Raw genomic sequence first — 14,382 nt, forward strand, 5'->3', positions numbered from 1 at the left:
GCCCAAGATCGAGAGTAGTTTCATACAATCTCAACTCCGCAATAGTTGCCGCCCAAAAACATCTCAAGCGCCAGTGTTTAATGCAAGGTAGTAGCAACCAGCCTTTCCCCAACGACATGATTCCGGAGGATTACAGCCAATAGCGTGCTGGGACTGTGCCATATTAGTGCAATCTTACCAGCGAATGTTGAATTCATTGGCCAACATAGGTAGTTCCAACAAGCCCGAGTCCCATCAGTATCACTTCACATTTGCCGCCGAGGTCTCCCATGTGCTCTCCGAGGTTTCTCCCAAGTTCCCACGATCCCCAAACATTAAACCTCACCATGTCGAGCTCTGAGCTATACCGAGTTTTTAAGCTCAAGTTCAAGCTCGCCATTCAGGACCCCGACATGCCAAGCCCTCGGTATCACACGGTCATTTTCGTCGAGACAAATGCTCAGGGCCCAGGCACCGGCATGAAGCACCACGTCACCGGTGATATCGTCAACGGCATGTCCTACGAATCAGATCCGTACCAAAACGCCCATATATCCGAAACTCGCCACTCGAGAGAAGTCATCGGCTATACCAGGGCTTCTACTTATCCGCACGCCTGGGACAGAATCCTCAGCGCTCTCCCAGCTCCCCCGAAGCAGAAGGCTTTCAACCCCAAAACCATGAAGACGGAGCCGGTCAAGGATTGGAATCCGTTGGCTTTCTACCAGCCTGGGGAGCCTCGTCGGCCGCTGGTGAAATGCACCGAGTGGACGGAAAATCAGGCAATCCCCGCCCTATTTAACGAAGGACTGGTTCAAGCATCTCCCTAGTGTGTCAGGGGTTGCTATCCCGCATGTACAGCAGAAGATTGGATGTAATGTCCGGAATGGCTATAATATGTACACTTGAACGACTCTGTTTTCGGAGACTGCAAAGAGCTAGTCTAGTGTACTGTCAACAGAGACCCCAGTGCCTATAAAATATAGCGACCTCGACCCTGGAGGGTGGGGGGGCGGCGCGGTGTCAGGAGAATGCAGGCTTGTTACGTTTCTTTCCTTTTTCTTTTCTCTTGACACGGGATGTTTCCTGGGAAGAATGATGCTGCTCAACCCTCCCTACCTATTAAAGGAAATAAAATCACTGGGCACTGCATACACCATTCCCAATCGTGCCAGAAGCTCAAACACAACGGCGTGACTGGCTTCTACTTACTGCCAAAAAAAAGACTTCAGACGGTGTGACGTCTAGACTGAATAATGCGTAACAGCTTCCATTCCACCAAGGAATCACTCTGGTTACTCGGACGCTGCAGCTAGGCAATTATGAGGGCTTCTGAAGAAACAAGGTTATTAGGGGGGACCTGTGGTTTGGAGTTCTGCGTTTCGCCTGTGCTGTGGGTCATGACTAGGCGGTTACGTTACCTAATGTGCCCCCTTTGTGCCCCCTTTGTGCCCCCTTTGTGCCCCCTTTGTGCCCCTCCTCCTCCCACAATGCTTTCCCCAGCTAAAGAAGTTTCTCAATAAATGCATCATCATTCCCATTGCATGGCTATGGTGGCATGGACTTTCTTGTTTGCGTTGAACACAGATTTGTTTACAGTCACATAATCGCAGTCTCGTCATACACAGACGACTGCTACACCACCCTTTCGTGGAACCCCCTGTTTCCATGAATTCCAAGCACCCCGCCTTATCATGGCAGCCCAAGAGAGCGGGCAGCTTGAGCAAGCTATGCTCATGCCACAACCCCTTTCTATGCCAAGGGGCTGTGAGTGTCAGGGGTAAGGCCACAGCGTCATGGCCATTGGACCAGTCGTCCCTTCCCGATCCTCTGCCAGCTTGAGTCACACTAAATGGACTGTCTGGCGGCTGGCTTGCACCTCAAGCACTTCTAGCAATTAAGTCCCAGAGTTCAGACTTGCCTTTGCTTCCCCAGACATCTTCCTCCCTTCCTATCCATCACTCACGTAGGGAGCATTTCCAACGGAAGATAACGAGAAACCAGAGAGAAGCCAACAAGCCATCCCAACCAACAAGATGAGGCCAGCGGGTGCTTTAGATATGCCCAACGAGCTACTGACGGCAACATTCAGCCATCTGAAGAACACGGCAGACATACAGAGCGCCCGCCTCACCTGCCGCCGATTCGAAGCCAACAGCTCGCGCTTCCTCATCCCGCTCGTCCGCGTCGAGCCGCAATCCGCATCGCTCCGGAGGCTCGACAGGATCTCGCAGCACCCGGCCATCCGGGAGGGCGTGCGCGAGGTGGCCATCCAGCTGACCTACTACGACGCCACGCTCGCCTTCGAGATCGCCGACTTCACCAGCACCAACGCGGAGCGGGTGGAGAGAGAGAAGAGGACCCTGCTGTGGCTGATATCGCACTCCTACCTCCCGCCCGGCGTCTCCCGGCAGAGGGGCGAGGCCGCCGTGAGCAGGGCAGACGCCATCATCGACTCGTGGAAGAATGCGGGGCCCGACACGCCGGAGAACCTATCCCCCGAGGAGGACCAGCAGTACCAGGATCTGCTGAATGTCGCCTTCGACAAGTACGGGAGTCGTTATCTGAACCAAGCGGGGATGTTAGAGAACGGCACCTTTATCCACGCCGTCGGTGCCGCCATGGCGAGGATGCCGTGCGCCAGGACCTTGGCGTTCCAGGGCAAGACGGAGCTGACGCAGCGCCAGGAGAAGGACTTCCTCTTTCGCATGGAGGACCTGGAGGAGCAATGCGAGGTGATGGCGTACCCGCTCAGCCGGGAGCAGGCCCGATTCCAGCTGTGTGGGCCGCGAGTCGGGGACCTGTTCATCACGTTGCCCCTGGCCGTCCACAAGGCCGGTGTCTCGCTTTCGGAGCTCAAGATCAGCACGTATCTGGCGCTGGGAGAGGACCTACCTGAGCTGGAGACCTCCAAGATCACGAGCGCGTTGCAGGGGCTGAGGGCCGTCAACCTCGACTTTATGTGGGACGAGCTGCCAAATCGCAGCTATGTCCACCACATATGCAGCCTCCTGAACGCAATTCTCGACACCGACAGCCTCGAAAGCATATCTCTCAGCTTCGACTGCGAATTCGACACCCTCCCACTCCTGTTCAGCATGGGCCCGATCCTCACCCGCCGGCAGTGGAAGAACCTCCGGCGAGTGTCCCTGTCAAACATGTCGCTGCACCTCGGCGAGCTGGCGCTATTCATCGCCAATCTCGGCGCGCCGCTGGAGGGGTTTCACATCGACGCCATCCACCTGCTCAGCGGCACCTGGGCCGAGGGCCTCGACATCTTTCGCGGTTCGGTCGCGATGCTGGGCGGTGACCGGATAGAGGTGAGGGATCCGTCTGGCGCCGAGGTCGAGACCAAGCTGTCAAACGATGAGACAACGGCCATGTTTGAGGGGGAGGGCGGTCGACGCAGCACCGCGGAGGCGTATATCCTAGGGCATACATATACCAATCCCCTGCAGGGCGTCATGGGGTAATTGGATCTTGGATAGAGAAGAGGGGTGCTTGAGGGTTTGGAAACATCTCGTTATCAGGAGCAGATTGAAAGGTGGTAACAAGACTGGCCCATGGAAATTATGCAGGGCTCTTTGTTTTGTGTTGCATTTTAGCTTTTCTATTGGACGTATGGGATTTGCTTGCCAGTATTTCGGTCACTTCCAGATCATTATCATTTCACATTTTCCATACTGAGCATGATTTTACCTTCAACTCGCCCACTCACTGACCCTTTTGGTCTGGGGAACTTGGGTACCTAGAGGTACCTTAGGTTCCATACTATACCCCTTGTCGGTTGCACAGGACAAGGGGGAAGATAAATGGCATGGCGTATCAATCACGGACGGGCGTGTAATCGGATGTGATGTTGATAGAGAGTAGAGACACCTATGACAGCCACCTCTGGGCACCACCTAGATGCAGGCGTCCGATTCACGCCACCATGTTTTTGCTTTACTTTATTTGGGGTGTCAGACCGGGAAGCGTTGATAATACGCAAGGCATTGGCATGGTATAGCTATACCAGAACCAACTATTGCCACCTCCTCTCGGTCTCACCTGAAGGCAGCCCGGTTTGGTGGGGGTTAGGTATGTACTGTACCAGGACCTCAGCGGGACGGGAAGATCTTAGGACATGGATCAGGGACAGAGCCGAGACCCGGATTGTAGAACGCATCCGCCAATCAGTGTCACGTTCCCTATCGTTAGCGCATTCAGTGCCCCACCCCCAGATGAGGACCCTGTCGATCAGCGAACCCTTCCCACTCCTCCCGCCATTCGACCACAACCGACATGGACGCGATGCTGCACCTCAATCAAAGGTGACCGCTGGCTATGACGCCATCGAGGACAATGGCGATCCTTCGCCGGCCAGGACCTTTCCTCGTCATTGTCACCCTAATGCTGCTCAGCCTCCTGTTCCTTCTGATGCCTGATGAGCGGTCCGAAGTCCGATTCCAAGCCAGCAGCTTCAACTGGACCGGTGTACCACAAGCCCACCCGGTCTCCTCGATCAAGCCCCTCCCTACCGGTGCACCGCTGCGGCTGCCCCGCGTGCAGTACGACTTTCCTCGCGGCCGGCGAGACCCTACAGCCCGCGCCCGCCAGCGCGCCGTCCGCGACGTCTTCCTCCGGTGCTGGAGGAGCTACAAGAAATACGCGTGGGGCGACGACGAGCTACTTCCAGTCAGCGGCGGCTCGACGACCACCTACGGCGGCTGGGGCGTGACCATGGTGGACGCGCTCGACACGCTGTGGATCATGGGCCTGCACGGCGAGTTCTACGCCGCCGCCGCCGCCGTCGCGCGCCTGGACTGGGCGAACACGACGTACACGAGCATCAGCCTGTTCGAGACGACGATCCGCCACCTGGGCGGCCTCCTCAGCGCCTACGACCTCAGCGGCGAGCCGGCCCTGCTGCAGAAGGCGACGGAGCTGGGCGAGATGCTGTACATGGCCTTCGACACGCCCAACCGCCTGCCGGCGGTGGACTTCAGCTTCGCCGACGCCAAGAGCGGCGCCCAGGTGGCCGGCGACGCGGACCCGGCCGCGGGCCCCACGTCGCTGTCGCTCGAGTTCACGCGCCTGGCCCAGCTGACGGGCGACGCCAAGTTCTTCGACGCCGTCGACCGCGTGACGCAGTTCCTGGCCGCGACGCAGAACCGCACCCTCGTGCCGGGCCTGTGGCCGCGCGCCGTCGACTTCCGCGCTGGCGCCGCGTCGCCCGACGCCGCCGGCGACACCACCTTCTCCCTCGGCGCCGACTGCGACTCGCTGTACGAGTACCTGCCCAAGATGCACGCGCTGCTGGGCGGCCTGGACGGCGGCGGCACGTACGAGACGCTGTACCGGCGGGCCATGGACGCCGCGGTGGAGCACCTGCTCTTCCGTCCGATGCTGCCCGGCGGCGAGGACGTGCTGTTCGCCGGCGACGCGTCCGTCTTCGCCGGGAAGGTGGGCGGCCTGCCGCGGGGCCAGCACCTCGGGTGCTTCGCGGGGGGCCTGTTCGGCCTGGGCGGGAAGCTGTTCGGGATCGACGACCACGTCGGCATCGGCGGCCGCCTGGCGCGGGGCTGCGCGTGGGCGTACGGCGCGTTCCCGACGGGCGTGATGCCGGAGCAGTTCGCCATGGTGCCCTGCGACTCGCTGGACGGGCCGTGCCCCTGGGACGAGGCGAGGTGGCAGAGGGAGGGCGACGCGTCGCTCCCCAAGGGGTTCACCGGCGCCGAGGACCCGAGGTATCTGCTGCGGCCCGAGGCCATCGAGAGCGTGTTCCTGCTGTACCGCATGACTGGTGATGATGACCTGCAGGACATCGCCTGGCGCATGTTCGAGTCCGTCGTCAATGCGACGGAGACGGAGTACGCCAACTCGGAGATCGCCAATGTCACGGCCACGGGCCGGACGATGAAGACGGATTCAATGCAGGTGAGCTTTTCCCATTTCCATTCTTGCGCGGTTGCGATGCGCGGTTGTGAGGATCAGCGGCTGACTTAGGTGGTTAGAGTTTCTGGTTGTCTGAGACATTGAAGTACTTCTACTTGATGTTCTCACCCCCTTGGCTGATCAGCCTCGACGAGTTTGTCCTCAATACTGAGGCCCATCCCTTCAGGCGCCCGAAATGACAGCCAGTTTCAGCGATGACAGCACTTTTAACACTTTGCCCAAGTTGATGAAGCCCTGGGTCAGGGTTTGACACTTGGTCCTCGAGGACCATAACTGGGAGCCGAATCGTGCCATCGTTCCTTTTTCTTCCTTTTCTTCTTCCTTTTTTAGGCCAACGGGTAGCCTGTGATTGTTGCAAGGCCACGGAGGGAATCATGGCATTGCATGGCGCATGGTGCATGGCGTATGGCGTTGGTTCGCATCCCGGGCGGTGGTGTTGATACCCTGTACAGACAAATACTCGCGTTTATCATCTATCTAGAGAACAATGGCAGTCTGCCCAACACCAACTGGGCTATCAATCCCATTAGTTCAACTAATTATTCAACTCTATGGCAACGAGAGTTGAGGGAGTGAAGTGAGGCGACACCCATCTCCCATCACCTTAAACCACAACCTCCAAGGATCGTCATTCTCGTAGTCCTCGTCCGTTGTCGATGACTCGCTACTAGCAACCGAAACCTCATCATGTGGACAGAGATGCTTGCACCCCTCTAAATTCACTTCCGGTGTAATACTGGAGAGGGCCCGCCTGAGAGATGCTCGATGAAAGTCGCAGGTTTCGTAGCCACAATACACCAGAACGTATTATCCCGCTCTGAATAACCAACACTTTACCTAAGTTATGATGATCTCCCTATTGGTTGAGGCGAGAACGCGTGACCCGGAGGATGGACAAGTCAAATGCTATGCTGCTCCCTGATTGTGATATTCTAATAAGCCCAATATGAACACTGATTTGGGGTAGCTATAACAAAATGGGAGCTAATGGTCGGGTGTTGGTTATCTCACATGTCTTGCTTGCTCTAACGATCTCTAGGATGCCACGTTGGTAGCAATAAAGTCTGTTAATTACCTTCCAAAGGGAACGTATATTGCAACAACGACACATAGGGAGGTGAGTAGCCTACAAATCCTATAAAGTCTCCGGATATGTGGACTAATCTTTGTCCCCCTATCATACTTCTCTTGTGCTGTGAAATTATTGTCACTGTTATAATTATCCAGAGGTGACTTTGTTCACTAATTAGGAATCACCTTAAACTCACTGGAATATTCAGATGTAATTCACAGTCATTCCGGCAGGCACTATAAAAGCCACCCAAGGTGTCCCCAATCTAGCATGCCCATTCCTCCGATCTAGTACTTCACAGTAGTCAACCGATATCCGGCCTTAACATCAAGCTTCTGGCGCCATCCATCTTCAATCAAATCATAGCCCCAAACACTCCATCGAACATAACCAGGTGGCGTAGAACCCCCTGTCAACGACACAACATGAGTTCTCAAGCCGGAGAACCCTCGTCACCTGAGGCGAAGAAGTCTCAGAGCGTTGATGATACACACGACAAATCCAAAGAACCCGGCTACAACGAGAGCAACGCCACTGCTCCTCACTCGGGAAAGTCTTCCTCATCTCATCGGAAGAGGTCTCATAAGTCTCACCACCCCAGGGCCATCGCCCTTACGATGCCAGAGAAAAAGCCCAAGAATAAATGCAAGGTTCCAGGCTGCAGTGGCAACGCCGCCGTTGCTTCTCGATCGGGCTCGAGTTCGAATGCGCCGGCCAACCAGACCGAATCCCCACGATCCGAGCGCCACCGATCGGGACGCCGGGTTGCCAAGGAGGATGTCGTGATGGTTCCCCTTCCCAGCTGCGTCTTGATGTAGGATGGGGGTTGCGATGACGATCGGACAATACTCGAGGGTGGATAATAAAGCTAGTGGAGGGGGCTGACTGTTGCTGAAATGAGGGTTTCTTAATGGCAGAGCAGATTGGAAAGATAATTAGTCCCTAGCATATCATAATCTGGGGTTTTGAAATCAACAATTTGGTACAATGTGTCCTAATATTCCCATTTGACCCTCCATCACGCACAGTTTGTGAGAAGTGTGATTAGATTGTTGATCCAGCGATTAAGCTGCCATACATGACTTGGTAATTAATAATAGACAATCACTGAACACAAGGCGGATGGGCGCCGAGAACAAGAGTCACACAAACCTGTAAATGCCTACGAAGCCCCTCAACCGCGTGTCATTCATTTCTGAGGCGGACAGAACTAATTCGGACTTTGTGACACAGCGTTCCCCAGATGGAAACCGACAGTGTGAAACTAGGTGACCTCATAGGGCCTTCTTGGGGAAACACAAAGCAACGCTTATTCTATAGACCTAATCACCTCCTCAGTTCTCGACCAGATTTAGTTCATGTAGTCTGTGGTTATCTACTTCTAATTTCAAACCGGAATCCAGATCCTAGATACTCGGATATCTCTCTGGATTCTTGGAAAGTCCATCACAGGAGGAAAACCCCCCATCTAGCCCTCCGCGATCACCCCCCATCGATACAGTCAATAAAGTCGATAATATCGTCTGACTTAACATGGAGACAGGCAATAGCTCGCGACAAGGCGAGCGAACCTTTATTATTCCCCCCAGGGTTCCAACTCCCCCTCCAGCCGCCGAGTACATTTACGACCATGTATGATTGACTGGGCAGGTCGCCTACTCCATTTTCCCAGCCCCGCTCTGCCGCATCGACAGCCTGAAGGTACGGGATAACTTACTAACTGGCTTTTATTAACTGGCTTTTAGTCTCGGCCTGAGTGGGCAAGAGGGCACCCTTTCGAGAGGAAAGGGTCACCTCAGCGTCACAGACAACGTTCACCGTCCCCGGAAAGGAGAGAGCGTTCTCGGGGACCAAGAGACAGGGAGCACTCTCCAGAAACTAGACAACGTACCCCAAGTGCCCGAGGCGAGCAGTATTTCTCAACACCGAGGAATGATGAACAGTTACCGAGAAATGATCGTCAGCTCCGCCCAGGGGTTGACCATCAGTACCCAGTGGACAGTCCTCCAATGCCTCAACCGGCATATGGAAACCAGAATTCTCCAGGAGATGAGGGTCACCCAAGGGGTAGGTCTACAAGCGAAGGCCGGCCTCTTTCAAAGGGAGGTCACACAGGGTCTAAAATCAGATATGATATCCAGTACACAAGGGATAGTCGCGGGAGGCTCAAGACCACGCATATACGCCAGTATTCCCCAGGAGAGAGTCGTCCAAGGCACATTAAGCCCAGGCCTGGAAGTCGCCATCACTCGAGGCGCAAGCCCACATATGAGCCTGACGACTTCTGTTGTGTTATTCTATAAGGGAAGTGGTCAGGACAGATAAGAAAGAAATCTAAACGACCTCACTTCTACCATGTCTCATCACACGTATGTACAATTAAAAAGGAATACCGCAGGGGCTGTATACTTGCCCTTTTCATGCCTTCCACTTTCCCGCCCTACAAGAGGCTACCTAGCTTGTGAGTTAATGAAAGAAAGGTCTCGTATTCTTGGTTTAACGCCTCCTTCCACAATCAGGTCAGCAACAATGTTCACTCCTTTCCTGTCTTTACGGGATTCATGTGTACATTCTCGCTATGGTCGGCCAATTGCCATGGACCTTTTTCTTCCTGAATAATATTGAAATGTTAATTAGTCTATAAGTATTGGTCGATAATTACAGGCTGCTTTCTTGAAGCCAATGCCCCTATCTTTCCGTGACCAGACCGTACCCAATTCTTCAACTCTAGCTGAGATTGCAGCAGTCAGGCTCATCAGTAACGGTCGTGTACCTCTGTCTAGTCCTCCGAGGAGGTTCCCCCACATATGCATGATGGCATACCGGGTGACAACCCAACACCTCCCCCTCCTCTCTTTCCCTCCTATGCCTCCTATGTCTCCTATGTCGGTGTCCACGCCGCCTATGCCCAGTCCCCACCTGTCCCTCGCCACCACTCCCCACCCCTACCTCTCCTTCGCCGCCTTCCCCCTCGCTCTCGCCATCCCTACCGCCCCCGCTCCGGCCCCCACCGCCGCCCTCACCTTCGCCCTCACCCTCGCGAGGACCACCAACAAGTGCACGGTTATTAGAAGCCGCGACGCTGGAGGGCGACCCGCTGGACGTCGTCGAGTCGCTGACGAGGAAAGCAAGGGCCTGGGGGGGAGCCGGGCCGCTATTACCCGAAGTCGAACTACTGGGAGCCGGAATGCCGCCGCCGCCGCCGCCGCCGCCGGCGGAACCGGAACCGGATCTGTCCGAACCCGGGTTATTGTTGGGACCGGGGGGCGGGCCGGCGGCTGGGTTGGCGGGCGCGGATCTCTCTGATGGTCGAGAGGTTGAGGATGACATTTTGTGGGGGGTTGAGTGTGGTGGTGGTGCCACGTCTGGACTAGGTGACCGATACTCGATGTGTTGGATGGTTGGGCTGCTGACGAGGGTAGATATTTTGTCAAGTATCTACTCTTCCAGTGCCTACTAATTAATAGTTAGATTACCTCGATCTAGCTGGTTTATAGTCATCAGCTTTCTGAAGCATAAGCGGCACATTTTGATCGGACTCCTGAAGGGAGCTATATGTATATATAGTAGTTCTACAAGGGGTGGCTTCAACATGAATGTATAAGCTCTCCGCCGATTCAGGGCCGGGTCGGCTTCATGGCCACTGAATTACGGCCGTTTATTCAGGGGCATGGAAGACACTGACTTACGGCAGAGTTAGGCACAACATGTTGTGTAAAGGACAGCCCGTGTTACCGAATCAGAGCCTGGCCACCTGAGATTACCTCTCAATTCCCTTGTTGCGTCAGTATGTGAACATGCGTAAAACCTCCTAACCGGGTCTTAGCACAGGCGGGTAATGGAACAGTGGTTTAAGGCATCGATACCCTGAGGTCACTCTATTTCAATCTCTTCAAAATTGAACACTCCATTCTTCATGTCTCTCTTCGTAATGTCATGAATGTATGTACAATACCTCCAACAACTACATGACGCCCAACTATAACCTTGCAAAGAAGAAAAGAAACATCATCACTTCATGGAATCAGCCAAACGGTATCCTTAACCTAGATCGACAAAGCTCCCCTTTCCAATATGACCCTGCAATGTTATAAATATATTCCAGCCCTAGTGTTTTTGTCGTGGCAGCATATTTGGGTTGACCATGTAAGAAAGGCTTGCAGAAGAGCAGAGGAGACAATCAAAGACATGCTCTTAACTCACCAGACAAGATCCCAACCTAGACGCGCCGCTACCATTTTGATCCCAACCACTTTTCTATGTCTAATTTACATGTCCTCCAGTGTTATTCCGTGGTTACAGTTTCCTGGAGGACATGATCAGCTGAGATTCGAGGGCCAAGACCCATCAAGAGTTTGAACCTCCCCGATTCCGAGGTTATCTGCTTCTGCGTACTTGCATCTCGAGCGGAACCCCCAGCTTGAGTTCATATTACCTCACTTCCTGCGTCAAATAAATCGATCCTGTGCAACCAGGCTGGCGGAGATCGTCCCCTATACATAGTATACAGCAAACAAGCATATATTGTACCAAGGCTCAATGCCAAGTTGGCCTGACTCGGTTCAGCGTGGCCCAGTGACATGGAGGCGAATGCCCAGGTTTACTTTATCAAGATGGCGGATGGTACTGTATCCCACGGGACTGGAAACAACCAAGGACCATGGCAGCAGGAGGGTGGACGCAGCCGCTGGAGCAGTTCGTCTTCAACATCGGGCCTGATGGGAAGGTGGTGAGTGTGGAGTCGGTGGCCCTGAGGGTGACAATGCAAAGATATCCACCTACAGAGGAGACCGAGAGTTCAAGGAAGAGACTGCGTGGCTTATAGGCCACTCGTGTATGTACATGGTCGACTTTGCCCTGAGCAGATGCGGAGATCCGGAGTTTCCCTTCCTACTTGACAATAGAAACAAAAAATATGTAACCTTGAGCAACCGCGGCTTAAGGTGTGTGGACGGCGCCTCGCCGATCATAACATTAATGTCAGTTCCTAGGATTGGAGATCTGACCTTGAAGTATATCTGTCTTTTTACAGGCTCTAGGCCGCCATGCCTACGCAACAAGCCGATCCCAGATCCGGTCGAGCAGCCATCGGTTCGCAAAGTTTAGCGGCGACAATGACCTTGGGAGATGTTGATACCAGTCGGAATCTTCAAACGCCATCATTGTGTTTGTAATCTTGAATGACTCCCAATACCCGGGGTAGAACCCGCTGAAGTCCCAGTCAATGATGCACGTGATCCTCCATCCGTCGTCTGCTTTCATAACCCTGATATTCGCCGTTCGGAGGTCGCCGTGCGTGAAAACACATTTCACTCCATGGCTATCAGTGGGGATGAAGTTCTTAAGGAATCAGATGTAGAACCGAGATCCAGAGGTTGGGTTTGAGAATACAAACTCTTCAAAGTCCTTCAGGCTTAGAACAGGCTGTGCATTGCGACGAATACTCCGCCTCGCATCCTTGCAACACTCGCTATTGACGCCACCGAGAGCTTTGCCCAGTGGGTATGGGATGGCTCGAAGCTTTGTGGAAATATCGTCGATCTGCATACTAATGCTTTGCTTCTGTGATTCGTCAAGCCTGGGCCAAACCTTGTCGAGGTCTTCGCCAGGCACATAGCTGCTAAATAGCAACAGATAGTGTCCCATCTGGATCATACCAAGGGGTCGCGGAACTGGTATATCAGGCGCATTGTCTCTCAAGTATTCAAGAGATGAATGCTCAGTTATGTTGTCGACCTCTCGAATTACTTTGGCGACGATATTGTCGCTAATTCGGAGAACCATGTTAGAAAACCCAAAGGCATATTGAAAAATGACTTCGCTACGATCTAGAGGCTCTAGGATTGCTTCTGTAAATCCTCCGTTCTCGCTCCTCTCCTTGACATCTTCGTCTTGCGCATCGGCTTCCTCGTCGTTCTCTTCCTGATCTTCATCGCCGCTCACTTCTTCAGCCAATATCTGGTTTAGGAGGGCTTGGACTTCATCCGACAACGGCGATATGACAATAGGTTCGTCTGTGGGTTTCAATAGAGAGCGTGTGTCTCTGGGAGTGGGGGCTGGCCGCTTTACATGCTTCGCTACGCGGGGGTCTAAACCCGTTTGTGTCAGCTAAAGAACTACAAGCGGTTGTTGATTGGTAGGGAAATGATCCTATATCGTACTGGTAGTAGACAATTGAACTAGATCCTTAACATAGGATGACGGGAAAATGCTCAAGAGATCTGTTTCTGGGTTCTCCCTCAGAGAGCTCTCGAGAGTTCTCATCAACTTGGAGTTAAATTTCGCTGCAGGGCTTGCGCGGTTGACCTTAAGAACTCTAGGAGGGGGCTTTAGAGGAGGCGGGCCCCTCTCTGTGCTCTCACCACGGTCCATCAGGAATAGTTGTAGCCCTATATGGAATCTCGTATGAATTTGATAGGTGCCATGGGCTGATGTTGGCGTCGACGAGAATTTAGAATAGAGATGTAATTGTGATGCGGAGGAGCGTCGGCCCGCTGCAGCTCCAAATTCTGCATTAATTACCTACATGCTAGACATTGTCCTTTTACATTCAAGAAGACCCCAGATTTTGTCTCAGGATATCTCCTTATCATAGAGCAGTAACATTGTTTACGACATTGCCAACTCCTCTGACTAATCCTTTACCGGAGCTGGTGCTAAGATACCGACATTGTCCATATCCTGGCTCGGACCTGATGTGATATTACTCCATCCAGGGGCAATGCACAAGTGTTGGGAGAGGATAACCTTTCTACAGCTCCTAAGTCAGGACGACAATGGATTCCTGAGAGGCTTAAGTCCTAGAAAGCATATGCATTCACCTAGAACCAGACCAACCAGGGGGCAGCTTCAATGAGGTTGCCTGGATCTATAGCCCTGGGACTGCCTTTCTTTGGCTGAGGATTTATGGCGTGGGGGTTTTGGACACAGTATTGCGAATATCTGTGGTGGAAATAAGGAAAAGAGAATAAGAGAGAGGGAAGAGGGAGAGGATATACGAAAAGGGAGGAGATGGGAGGGAGCGGAAGGTGAATAGGAGACAGTAGGAGAGGAGATAGGAAAAGGTCCATTTATATGACTTTTCATGCCAGCCGAGACTACATGGCACTGTAGGACCAAGATGGCGGCAAAAGGAGTGGGATACGGAAACAGTACTGTAAACTCCTTTGAATTAGGTAGGTAGGTGTGAAACTGGTCCCGCGGGGGGAGAGTTGCATAAAGTTGGCATATTTCGTAGAATGGTAATCGCAGCGTCGTTGCCGGCATGGCGGGTAGAGAGATCAGGTTGGCTACCTAGGTAGTAGGTAGCTAAATCAGGATGCGAGACGAAAGTGTGGTGGCAGACTACTGAAGGAACATCCGTCGAGCACGCCCATAGCCGTCCATATTTCGCA

The 14,382-nt window shown here is 53.6% G+C and overlaps 5 protein-coding genes across 5 annotated transcripts; 3 read left to right on the forward strand and 2 right to left on the reverse strand.

Annotated features, from left to right (window-relative positions):
* Nucleotides 1–14: 14 nt before the first annotated feature.
* Nucleotides 15–1,089, forward strand: QBC33DRAFT_545801 (uncharacterized protein). The gene has a single exon (XM_060428601.1). It carries the CDS (start codon nt 270–272, stop codon nt 807–809), a length of 540 nt encoding a protein of 179 aa, XP_060280936.1. The 5' UTR covers nt 15–269; the 3' UTR covers nt 810–1,089.
* Nucleotides 1,090–2,015: 926 nt separating this feature from the next.
* On the forward strand, nt 2,016–3,452 carry QBC33DRAFT_594154 (uncharacterized protein; the record flags this gene model as incomplete). Its single annotated transcript, XM_060431774.1, has 1 exon — nt 2,016–3,452. One exon carries the CDS (start codon nt 2,016–2,018, stop codon nt 3,450–3,452), a length of 1,437 nt encoding a protein of 478 aa, XP_060280937.1.
* Nucleotides 3,453–4,252: 800 nt separating this feature from the next.
* Nucleotides 4,253–6,436, forward strand: QBC33DRAFT_476839 (glycoside hydrolase). Its single transcript, XM_060425264.1, has 2 exons — nt 4,253–5,898; nt 5,976–6,436. The coding sequence occupies exons 1-2, from the start codon at nt 4,306–4,308 to the stop codon at nt 6,093–6,095; spliced, it is 1,713 nt and encodes a 570-aa protein (XP_060280938.1). The 5' UTR covers nt 4,253–4,305; the 3' UTR covers nt 6,096–6,436.
* A 3,085-nt stretch (nt 6,437–9,521) lies between these two features.
* On the reverse strand, nt 9,522–10,318 carry QBC33DRAFT_517326 (uncharacterized protein; the record flags this gene model as incomplete). Its single annotated transcript, XM_060426183.1, has 3 exons — nt 9,522–9,599; nt 9,702–9,719; nt 9,938–10,318. The coding sequence occupies 3 exons, from the start codon at nt 10,316–10,318 to the stop codon at nt 9,522–9,524; spliced, it is 477 nt and encodes a 158-aa protein (XP_060280939.1).
* A 1,712-nt stretch (nt 10,319–12,030) lies between these two features.
* Nucleotides 12,031–13,360, reverse strand: QBC33DRAFT_594161 (kinase-like domain-containing protein; the record flags this gene model as incomplete). Its single annotated transcript, XM_060431775.1, has 3 exons — nt 12,031–12,308; nt 12,384–13,077; nt 13,150–13,360. The coding sequence occupies 3 exons, from the start codon at nt 13,358–13,360 to the stop codon at nt 12,038–12,040; spliced, it is 1,176 nt and encodes a 391-aa protein (XP_060280940.1). The 3' UTR covers nt 12,031–12,037.
* Between the last annotated feature and the right edge of the window lie 1,022 nt (nt 13,361–14,382).

Source organism: Phialemonium atrogriseum (genome assembly GCF_030411735.1).
Source record: "Phialemonium atrogriseum strain 8032-3 unplaced genomic scaffold QBC33scaffold_22, whole genome shotgun sequence".
NCBI lineage: Eukaryota > Fungi > Ascomycota > Sordariomycetes > Cephalothecales > Cephalothecaceae > Phialemonium > Phialemonium atrogriseum.